General features: G+C 39.9%; 1 protein-coding gene across 1 annotated transcript in view; it reads right to left on the minus strand.

Annotated features, from left to right (window-relative positions):
* The window catches only part of MANBA (mannosidase beta), a 46,222-nt gene that overhangs the window by 14,544 nt on the left and 19,159 nt on the right, over positions 1–12,519 (minus strand). The window contains exons 8-12 of the mRNA XM_067297019.1: positions 7,813–7,964; positions 6,635–6,752; positions 3,600–3,686; positions 2,869–3,036; positions 99–317 (exon numbers count right to left, since the gene is read on the minus strand). Of these exons, the coding sequence (XP_067153120.1) occupies positions 99–317; positions 2,869–3,036; positions 3,600–3,686; positions 6,635–6,752; positions 7,813–7,964 (744 nt within the window). The remainder of the gene's footprint in view (positions 1–98; positions 318–2,868; positions 3,037–3,599; positions 3,687–6,634; positions 6,753–7,812; positions 7,965–12,519) is intronic.

The following is a 12,519-nucleotide window of genomic DNA, read 5'->3' on the forward strand; positions in this document are numbered from 1 at the left end:
CAACTACAGCTGTGATGCTGTAGTTTGTTGGCTCGTGATTCACTGCCCTCACTAAATGAGAACAGAAGGGACAGCAAGGTTTGGAAGCCCAGCCTTACCTTTTCCAGCGTACTGAAGGAAGGCCAGGACTGAAATCCATATTCTGAAGCAAAACGAGTTTTAGGATACAATGTCCAGTCCCAGCAGTCATTGCTGTAGTCATAAAAGTGAGTGTCACCATAGTGGGTATCGTAAGGATTTTGGGAGAGCCAACCTTCTTTAACTGACTCCAAGCCATTTGTGGGACTGGATGCAATGAAAGGACGACTCTTATCTTCCTGGGATTAAATAATAAAAATCAACAAAATCACAACCCCTCAAAGTGATTTTTTATCATCTGAATATCTAGACTACATTTTGAAAAGGGAGGGGGTGGGGGGAGAATATGCCTTTGCCAAATTTCTGAGTCACCACCTAAGAAACATTCTCCTTTTGTATCCTGACATTCATCATCTTCACCTGCTTAATTAGTTTCTTATTCCTGTACTTGGAAGATAGCTGGGCAGAGTATCACTTGCTCTGCTGTTCTAAGGGATTCTCTCCTCACATCAAGAGATTTTCTATCTTTATATGGTTCTAAATTCTTAATGAATGCTATTTAAAGCATGTCTCGTGAAAAATAAACTCAAGGATCATTAATATTTGAGTACCATGACTTCTTTTCTCTACGGAAATTTCTTACTTCTGCAGTATTTTTGCAGTGACAAAGCCATGATTTTTCCCCTTTCTTATCAGGCAGTCACCTGAATTTAGTTCTAATGAAGCCAAGGTGTTCTGCTACTAATGCTTGCATGGTAGCATTGCAGATGGTCATTTTGGCTGGCTCTGCATGTTAAGCTAGATGAGACTATACAAAGGGTTACATTTCAAATCACTCAGAGTTGCCTGTATTCATAGCCTCATTAGTATACTAAATCTTTTATCAGAATCCTACAAAGTACTGAAGGAATCCTTTTCAGGTATAATTCATTCGGTGCCCTACTTGCAGTAAGATAAAGGCCTGAGCTGCCACAGTCATAAGTTACAGCAATTGGCTCCAATACAGCAAAGCACTTAGGCATTTTCTTTTCTTTTTTTTTTTTTAAACACATGAGTAATTAACAGCCGAAATAATTTACTACAGGATATTCTGGATTCCCTGAAGTCTTTAGATCAGACTTGGAAGTCTTTTTAAGTGATACAGTCCAGTTCTGCTAGTAGTTACAGGTTTCCTCTGCTGGCCTGCGTTACACAGCACCTTAGATTACGTCACTGTATGGTTCCTTCTGGCCCTCAAAAACAGTTAATTTGTGGGTTTAAAATAAAGGAGAGTCTCTTCTGAACAACAACACTGCACAACTGAATGATAACTAAAAAACAACATCAAGCCAGAACACCTCACTTTGCTGCACATGCACAGGCAAGCAAACCCATCCAAGTGATCACAGAAATGGCACAGTGTACCTTTACAAATAACTTTGTTCAAAAGCTAACTGAAGTACAGACATCTATATTCCAGTTTAATATCCTGATTCTAAAACAGTATTAACATTTAGAACGCACAACTGTTCTCATACTAGCATTTTTAGAGACAGATTATATAAATAGTTCAGAATAGTGGCCTTCTGTATTAAACATTGTTATTAAAAGTTGCAAGCAAATACATCCAAGGGACCAAAAGAAGACTGTCCCACTTTACAGTATAGATGAACATGTACCATAACTGTAAAACAAAACAGAAAAATAAATACATTAACAAGACATGAAGAATAGGAACTTAAAATGCAGATACTAGTCAAGTTATTAGCCCTTGGAGCTTACTAGACTCGAGAGCAGGATCCTTCTTAGCAGGTTCTTTCGAAATTGTGCCTCATTTTTATTGCTTCCCCCACCTCTACCTTTCCAGTAAGAAATGGGACTACTGAATTCTTAGAGTCATTTAGTTCAGAATATTCACCTGCCGTTGAAGCATTATGTTCATTAATCCCTATCTAGCTATGCAATGTCAAATTGGGATTTTCAAATCAGTTTCACTCTACATATACAAATAAAAGTTAGTTAAAGGTAGATTCCATGAAATAATGAGGAACTGCAATACTTCCAGGAAGAGAAGTAAAACTACAAAAACTGCACAAATCGGTAGTGCCAAATCACAGTGGACTTCATCACGGATTTCAGATGCTTCTGTCTGCATGCCCACAGTTTAAGTCTTGTCTCAAATATTTGATTTTGCCTTCCTATATTGTAAAACACAATTAGCCTGTTTTCCCCTCAAAAAACAATACAGCGGCCAAACAGCACCAGAAGAATTGTGTTTAGTGCAGCTCTTTGACCTGCTTAAGCCAAACACTTAAGTCAAATACTGGAAGAGCACACCGGAGAAATGTTGTCTTTATGAAATTCTTCAGTTGCTATTAAAAGGCTTGAGGGTTGTTAGATCCTTCTTTAGGTATCCTTCAACAAAATCATCGTAAGGGAGATCCGACTAGCTAGGTTAATTAATTAATGGGCAAAAAGTTTTTTGTCCAGTGCAAGCAAAGTCATTTGTGGAAGAAAAAAAACAGGAGGAAGAAGAAAAGCAAAATTCACTAAATTTTCAGGTCTTCTTTATATATCACAGAACAATAGAGACATTAAGTTCTTTTTTCGGTTTATTTTACTTTGTGGATTACTCTTCAGTTTTAAAAATTCTTTAAGCGAGTTTGGGAAGTACAATTCCTCAATAATATGCTATATTTTGTTTCCCAAAAGGTTAAAAAACAAAACCAAAAACACCCAAATTGTTCAAATTGCAAACATTAAAACCTTCTGCCAAACCATACCCCCTCTTAGTTTCTTGAGATCACTTACAGCAAGAACTATTTCTCGGATGTTCTTCACATAAAGCATCACATAATCTCTGACATAGACTTCTCTGTCAGCATAAGGTATGGAGAACCAGTTGCTTGCAATCGCCGCTTCGTTTTCATTGTTGCCACTCCATAAAATAATTGATGGATGAGATTTCAACCGCCTGATCTGAAACACACATCATAGTTTCTCAGAAGTCAAGTAAAACTACTTCCCCTAAAACAAACAAACTTTTATTACTACTTGAATTACAAGTCCGAGAGCCTGCAATTCACGTGTTTTTATTCATGCTGTTCACCATTCTCCCGGCTCCAAATCAGGCCCAAACTTTTGTAACGTGCATTTATAAAGATCCAAAATTTCAATATACTGACATACAGCCACCACACACGCACCGTTAGCTCCACGCCCATCTACTCAGCCCCCCGCTAAGGGGGATTTCTGTGCCACGGCACCTCACTGGCATTTGAGCTCAGTCTCTCAGTGAGTGCTCTCCATCAAACACCCTTGAGAAGAGGGCAGTTGGGACATGAGGAAGGCCCATACCTCTGCTTGGATGACCACTCCTGTAAGTTAAAGAGTATTTAGCAAGGTAAAGTTTTTGTACCTGCTGCTTAAACGTACACTAACAAATACTTTCAAATAAACATTTTTGCGAACCTAACTCTTACAGTCAATCAGTCAAAACTAGCTAATGGGAAACAGATCTTAGCCACACACAGACAACATACCTGATGAGTAACTTCTGCTCTTATCGATTCCAAGTAATTCTGATCAGTTGGATAAAGTGCACAAGCAAACATAAAATCCTGCCAAATCTACAGGGCAAAAGAAAGAAAATACAAAGATCTGTTAGTAATCATTTTCCATACTTGAACAATACATGATTTTCAGGAGGCACAATCCTTTGTTCAGGCAGAAATTGTGTGTCTCAAAAAGAATGACGTCAAAATATTTAATTTGTTATACTTGAAAAGTATCACTAAAACAATCACATTCTCCATGGGGCTCAGCGTGGACACACTCCACAGTGATTTTTCTAAATATCTGAGTTATAAACTACTTATCCTGAGAAACCAGACCCTGCCAGCCTTCAGTGATCAGAGGAGCATTTCTCAGTAAGATGAATTTCAAAAGGTTTCACCAGAATAGTTAGAATCCATGCCCTGCTCAAACATGAACGTGGGACAGTCTCTAGCTGAAAAGGACAATTTTGTATTTACTGCTTATTTTACATGTTTAACGACAAATCCCAAGTACTTATTAAAAGGAATAATTCTTCTGATGGGATATTGAGCACACTTAACAGAGCTCCAAGTGTACTTCCTAACAAAATACTTCCATAGCAAATTTGCAAACTGATGTTAAAAAGAACAGATCTTACCCAGCTAGAGGGGCAAAAACAAACTAGATCCTCTAACAGCACGGTGATCATCCTTATCAAAGAAAGATCAAGTAGATACAACTACAGAAAACCAAGCCTTTCGATTCACTAGTGAACGCCTTCATTTGTATCTTAAAGCATTACAAAAAAGAGGAAATGAAGCAGCCTAATGAGATGGGTAAGATCGTTTGTTTTACAGGTTCTATTTTTTTAATTTACATTTATTTAATTCATTTAAGATTTAATTTAATTTTAATTTTTAGAGAGTCCTGTCTATCTTACAAATATTAATGGAAAGATCTCTTGTGGAGCACATGAACTTAAAGGGGCGAGTCTTCCCCAGCAGATTACACTTTTCTGAACACTATACCACATACATAAGGGAGAGAGCCAGCCCAGATCCTCATGCAGTTGTGTACTTGCAGTAAGTGCTTTTCCATGACATTTTCAGTGTACCATTCACTAAGAAAACTGAAAATAGGGAATAGGTCAGTGGGAGGGAATGGATACATTAATAACTGTAAAGGTCTAACAGGAAAAAGCAAAGTTATCACTAAAGAACTATTCAGAATTCTTCAGCAATTGCGTGCAGTCAAAACTGTCTGTATGAAAAGAAACTCTTTCTCTATTTCCCCCAGTGAATCATTGCCGTTTTCCCTTAAGCACAGTTTGACTCGGAAGCATTTTTATGCCTTTGCAAGACCATCAGAAGAAACATAGCCAAAAGCCTCTAATATCTATGGTTCTCACCCTCCAGAATAAGGGTCCCATTTCCAGCATCTTCTCACTGTTTTGGCTGCTAAATAAGATCTAAATCTTGCATTGATCACTGCACAAGCACTGATCTAAGTGGCCTACTTAGATGCCAAGTGTCAAAAACGAAAGAACAAGTACTCAGAAGCCCTGAAAATCAGGGCACTCATTCTGATGACTAAAATAGATGTAACATCCTTTTTTTTTTCCCCCACCCACCGAGCACAGACAGCAGAAGGATATCAATTTTATGATTCCCCAGTTAAAAATCACAACATATTGTTTTCCTGTTTTTATGCTATAGAGTAAGACCAAACCCACTTCCTGGGATTTTAATAGCAGATGCAAGGTAACCTTCACTCATCTAGTCATTATTTCCTCAAAACTTACTAACACCTACCTCCAAGCTCATATATTCACAGGTACTCATCTAGGATCATCAGTGTTTGCAGCAGGTGTTCCCCTTACAGCTACATTTATACTCAATTATAGTTTGTTCAAAATGTCCCTTTGGGTGAGGCCTTCCACACTTGGCCTCAGGCCAAGTTAAATGTTTTTTCTAGGAAGTCGGAGCAAAAAACTTTTTTCAGCTATTGCTGCATAGGAGAAAATTCTTTTTAAAAGAAATAAAATCCATTTCCACAGCAGGGAAAGCATGACCTCCTTCCTTAGGGCTTTGATTACTCAGAGCTGGCTGAAAGCACAAAATTCAAATACAGCAGGCCTTAAATCCTCATTGAGATCAGATCGCAAGGCCTTGGCTCCATCTGGGGCATATTCTCAAGCACTCAGAGGTTTCAGCAGGGCTGTTCTCACATGAGTAAGCACCAAACACAGCTACAGGGCCCCACAGCCTGGGTGTGGGGGGAAGGAAGGAGGGGGAGAGTATTGGTTGAGCTTGAGAATAACACCCTCCATGCACTACTATACACAACTATTGGACCGAGTGTTGCAAGTCCCTGTTGATGCCTACTTCAGGCCTATAATCTACAAAAGTTCTTATATTGTGCTCATCATTACAGTGTAAACACCTTCCTGCATCAAGTGACCGCACTAGCATCAGTCAGCATCAGTATCATTTCTTCTTTCATTCTCTCCCCAGGGAGGAGGAAATGTAGAACTGGGGGAGAGGTACAGTCTATAAAGATAAGAGCTTTGGTCTGACAAGGGATAGGAGACACTGAGTTAAAGGCACAAGTCTGTAACTCTGATTATGGGAAACTTAAGAGATACAGGGGAAGACAGCAGGGAAGAAAGGAAGGGGACAGAGTTGAGATTCTGGGCTGGGAAGGGTGGGGGGGAGAAGTAAGGAGCATAGAGTTGCAGTCTTGGTTATACGAATAAAATACAAGCTGGGGCTCTAACATAAAGACTCCAAAACATCACTGCTGGTTTCAGACAGACTCACTCAGTAATAAGCAACTGCTCAAAAACAAACAAACAAAACCAGAAAAAAAAAAACCACACACACAAAACCAAGTTGATCTGATTTTTCAGGTTTCTACTCTATTATGTCCTTTTGAAAGATAGTCAGAATTTATATATTAATTCTCCTACTTTGTTCATCTAGGGAGTTTCTATTTACAATTTCTTGACAGTTTTTTAAATACATGATCTCTATTTTTTTACCATTATTCCTAGCTCATCACAAATATCATAAAATTCATCTTGCTCATACACTCCTCCTCCCCAGACCCGGAGTGCATTCATGTTAGCATCTGCTGCAGACTTCAAGAGTAGCCGTAATCTGTCAAATACAAAAAGAAGATCAATACAAGTTTTGTGAAACTACATCATTTAGGGGTTTCTTAGGTTATGCCAAAAAAAACCCCAAATGTTCATCATTAGCACAATCCAAGACTTAACTCCAACAGAAACCAGCCTTTTCTGATACCTTCTAAACCTGCACATCTGCACAGAGCTCTCAAAAAGCAATTTCTGTGCAGAAGTTGTTACTTGGTCCTGTTATCACTTACAAAATAGATGGGGTGGCACATGCAAGTAAGTGCTTTTACAGAAGTATTTGCAGGACCAGATTTAGAAATACTGTATTTTATTAATCAGGTAGCTCTTTTCTCCATAGATACTACCTGCTTTAAATATCAATCACGAGTTCAAATTCTCTCAAACTTTTTCTGAACACATTCAGAAATCTGTACCTTCTACCCAAGTTCCACAATGCATAGTGAGAAAGGGGGAACAGGAGAAACACTCTGGGGCTCTGAATCCCACCTTAAGGGATTCAGGCCCACTTAATTCTTCTTTATTCATTCTGCCTCCCTCCAAATTGCATGTGGATGCATACTATGGCATGCCCTGGTGTCCAGGTTCCTCAACCATCCAGAACAAGGAGCTAGTCAAAGTACAACATGGCTTCCATCCCACCTGCACCTGTGGGGCACTGGCAGTGAAATGCAAGGAGGCTGGAGCAAGATGGGAAGAGAAAAAGAGGCTGGGATGCACTTACATCTCCCTGCACTAGATGGGTTGGGACATTGCTAAAATGCACTTCCAGCCTCTGAGTACCAATGAGCATGTCCCAGGCACTAAGATGAGACAGCCTGAGGACCATCTCTAAAACAGTCTGAAATGCCAGTAGCCCTGCAGACAAGAAACACTTGAATGCTACCTTGAACATCGCTCAAATCTATTAATATTAATTAAGCCCCAACTCTGAGGCCCCTGGACCACAACAATTAGTGTCTGACTTTGAAAGAAGTCCCAGCCCCCAATACTATCCTTCAGTAGAGAATCAGGAGGAGATAAAGATAATCCTTTCTCCTTAGAGAACATCAAATGTGACTTACATGTCATAGGTCACTCTGTCCTGGAAAGAATCTGCTGGTATCCAGTTTGAGCCCTTGATGAAAATGGGTCGGCCATTGATTCTGAAGTAGAAACTGAGACCTGGTGACCCAGAAATAGGCTCCTGAACAAGTTCTACTGTCCGAAAATAGGCCTGTGAAGACATGAAATTTGGGTTTAAAGCAGACAAAAAGAGAAAGTATCAGAAAAACCATGATGAAAGTAATTTAACTGAAAACTAACAACTTAGAATACATCAAGAAATCAAGACATGGTTTCATCTCTAAATTCCTGCTTGGTTAAAATGTACTGTAACAGGGCTAAAAAAATCCTACTGATAAACCTATCCACTTTTGAAAGCTACTATCATATTAGGAGAAGAAAGAGACAGAAAGAAAAAAGGGAGAGAAAGAGAGAGAATGCACGAGCTGAAGAACACATGCATGAGTGTATGTGTGTACACATGCATGAGTACACACAGTGCATGTCCGTTTGCTGCAGAATTCAATCAAATGTTCAGCTGGGGACCAGTGAGAGAAATGCAGAGGTTGCATCAGATTAAACATGGCATTCAATTTGCAATTCTCTCCTTATGGAACGAGACTACAGGAACTTTAAGGAAAGTCTTTCCTCTGAATGCTTGGCTTGCAGGTCATCCAGGAAAAGCAAAGTGTGCTTCTTTTCTATTCCCTGAAACGACATCTTTCTAATAGGTAGGGCAATTAAAGGGAAAGAGAGCCGCATGCAAATACAAATGCTGGACAGGAAGCGAAGGCCCCTCTGGCCATCACAGCTATATTTGAACAGCATGCTCAGGAGTAAGGTTTCACAGAGTCCAGCTAAATAACCACTAACTCTGTGCAAGGTGTTAAAGGTCATTCCAGATAAAGGCACAGTCACAAGAGAGCAGTTAGTTGACTGCAATAATACTTTGTATTGAACTCTTGTTTGTAGAGGTGTCTTCTCCACTTGTCCCAGGGCAGATGGAGAGCAGCTGCCATTTTAGGCACCTGTGCAGCTGCAAAATATTATGGAATGTGTCTCTTCCAGGGAGATCCTGGGCTTCTTTTTCTCCTGTATCCTTGTTCCACTTCAACTTAACTAGACTGGAAAGAAAACTTTTTCCTTGTGGTACCCATTGCTCCTTACCACAGGGAGAAAGCTGGGAAATTAAAGAAATAGAAGGAAAGCAAATGGGGAATTTCAGCCAACACACTCCAAACAACAAGTTTGGGTCTGGAGGGCAGGAACCTAGATTTTTTTTCTAGGCTACCTTTAAACTAGCAACCGCTTCTCTCTCAAATGACTATTTGCTATACCTTTTCCAAAAGGTCAGGTTGTAGAGTACAGACAGCTCTCTCTCTATCATAAGCTACAGTTGGAACAAGTAAACCAGGCTAAAATTAACCTAGCTGAGCACAAATGATATATCTGCCTTTAAGATGAAAACATAATTCTATGTAATTCTAAGCGTAATTATCTATTTCACACACCAAACAAGGCTGAAGTTTAAAAGGGAACTGAGCAATCCCACAGTGTGACTGTGTTTTTATATTTTTCAGCTTATCAAAAATCATGCAGATAGACAGAAAATTATTTCCAGTGGTAGAAAAAGACAATCACTGCTCTGCTTGCTTCCTCTTCGGTGTTTCTTAGTCAAATGGACAATGATTAAATAAACCCCCAGACAGAGGCAATGCACATGACCAATGCCCGAGCGGAGACCTCAGATTAACCCCCTCTGCATCATGTCAATGACCAGGACACAGACACAGAAGGAAAACTCTGGGACTTGCCCCAAGTGCTACAGTGTTTTACGGTATTGCCCCAGGAGCAACAGCGGATTACTGGCAAGTGGGGCTCAGCCTCCATACTTGTAAAGAAATTCCCCAGTTAAAGAAAAGCTACAAAATCAGACCACTAAGAGGGCATTTCTGACTCCCTGTCCAGCATCTCTGTGCACACAGAGGTGTTCTGAGGACAGAGTTTGCCATTCCTTTTTTTCCTACTGTGATCCTGCTGTACACTGGGTCAGCTGAGCACAGAACAGCATGATGAATTTAGCTTTAGGACAGGAATCTTCCACCTATTCCTACAACATGTTACTTCACATATTTATTTTAACATGAAAACTTGAATAAAATGCCCAGTATTTCATTAAAGTTTTCACAGTTCCCCTAAATACTGAAGGCTACTAGAGAAAAACTATATTATGAATACTGTATACTACACTAGCTAAAAACTTCTGACCTTCCTCCAGTAAATTCAATTATCTGGAGAAAAACTCCTCAATCTCTAGCATGACTCTTTTGTGCCACAAAAAAAGAAGGAATAGGATTTATAGTCAGGGTTCCCAAAGCATTTGGTAGGTCCTCTTAATGAACGCCATCAAGTAGGTTGGGACTGCCTCAAAGTGCATTTGTAACAGAGCACTTAGGTTACCAACAGAAGTAATGTGATACCACTTTATTCACACTCAAGTGGAACTCACGCAACTGGCCAAATCTGGGGCAATCTGAGACTGAAACGCCCAGCCAGGACCACCCATAAAGCACGAGTGCGGGGAACAGCTTCTCAGCAGCATCTCACATTCCCAGGCCTCTAGGGTTCGGTGCGTTTGTGCTCCCACTCCATCGCTCCCCAAGGGCCAACCCCATAACACAGCACCTCTTCCCATTCCTACGGCAGGTCCCTTCTGCCACAGGGGGAAAGGGAAGGCTGGCGGGAGATAGCTGGGATCTGGCACACTTGGTTATGCGTGTTACTGACTCCGACTACCGAGTCTGGCCACTTTGAAACCTGGCTAGCTGACTGACAGACTTGGCTCCCCAAGTACCCGAACATTTCTCCTAGTCTTGGAGCACAGAGAGGAAACCTTGCAGCCACCACAGCCTCAACAGTCAGCTGGTTCTGCACACAATTAAGAAGTCACACGCGTCACATGCAAAGGCTTTGTACCCAGTAAGTGGCATGCTGATCACATCTGGGATCCCCAGATTTTACAGGTAAGAAAAAAGCTACAGGGATGAAGATGCCCAGAGCTGAAACAAGATCACAGAACACCCTGGTGACTTAACAAATTAGCACACAGCATGAAAGCAGTGTGAAAACTAAGAAACCAAAAGGAAAGACTTCTGGAAGTCATGCTAAAAGGCCTGGGGGAAAAGAGAGTGTAGAGGAAAGCAGAGGAACACAGCTGCAGGTTACAATCTTCCAAGTACTAAAATAGCATCATGAAATTAAAAAAAACCCCTCTGATTACAATGAAAAAGAAATAAACAAAGAAAGATGAGGAAACGGAATCCAGAAACAAACAGATCTCTCAAGAGGTAATGAAAGAGGCAATAAGATCCTCAATGTAGGGATGGCAACTTGTCAGTAACAAACAGAGTCGGATACGCCCTCTCCCAAGAAAACCAGTTTCATTCTACGATAACTTCCAGCTATGATTTTGTTACACGTTATCCTGAGAAACAAACTTCAAACCAAACAATTCAAATGGGAAAAACAAAGCAAAACAAAAAAACCTGTCCAGGATGTTGGCCATATTCCATTTTTTTTTCCTGCTGCTCCCAAAAGGAGTAGGTGCTTCCCTCAGTCAAAGGCTCCCAGCACAGCTGGCTGGAGCCCTGTAGAGCTCTCCACAACTACAAGCCAGGGGGCTACCCAGAGCTTTTCCCAAAGGATTAGTTAACATCTTGGAGACTACTCTAACATAGCAGAAACCAAACCAGTCCAAGTTAAGGACAGCAGGATCTGATACAAGACCTCAAGGGTTGGGGGGAAGCATCTGAGTATCTTTTGTAGACCATGAAGTCCCTACAATCAAAAGCTGCAGTGCTCTGTGAAATATCCTGATGCAACTGCCCAAGCACAATCAATTAACTCCCCTATCACTGTATAGGTTTCACATGGTAACAGTGAAATTTTCCTTTTTTCCTGTTTTATAACCGTATTTCCTACAACCTGTTTTTCCAAATGTAATATGCTATGTTTCTTTTTTTTTCCTTTCTTTTTTTTTTTTAATTCCTTGTTTTGAAATTGTATCACTAATAATACAAGGAATTATTATTAGGACTTTAAAAATCAAACTAAAGGCCTAACCTTATAAAGACTAGGACTCCAGAAACCACTGGTTTTCCTATGATTTTTTACAAGAATAAACGTTACAAAGAATAGCAGTTTCAGAAGCCTAGCGACCAGATTAGCTTTCAGTGAAGCAACACACATCAGAACCACCTAATAAATGCATACATTTACTTGGTTGTTTCCATGTGCTGATAGCATGAGAGGCCCAGTTTAATTTGTATGATTTTTTTCAATGGATGATTGAAGATCACCTCTTCTAGGCTTCTTAGTAAACAATGCACAGAGAGTTATACAACCAGCGGGTTCCAGGAATCCTTATACAAATATCCCTAAATACTACTTTGGTGGTCATATTTAAGATGTTACGCTCCTCTAAAACATGAACCACATCTATTATATTCTAATAAATGAATCTATGTTAGCTTTTTAAGAAATATACCCTATCCTGCAATTTTTTTTAAACATTGAATTAACAAGAAAAATCTCAGTAATAAACAAACCTCCCTCTCCACATTAATCTACATAAATCTAAAAGGACTTTTCAGTACATGACAGAAAGCCATCAATATCACATTTCAAGTCAAAGAGTGCTTTTCTTTCTTAAGGCAGAAAATTTAAGA

The sequence above is a fragment of the Apteryx mantelli genome, chromosome 5 (genome assembly GCF_036417845.1).
Source record: "Apteryx mantelli isolate bAptMan1 chromosome 5, bAptMan1.hap1, whole genome shotgun sequence".
Taxonomy (NCBI): Eukaryota; Metazoa; Chordata; class Aves; order Apterygiformes; family Apterygidae; genus Apteryx; species Apteryx mantelli.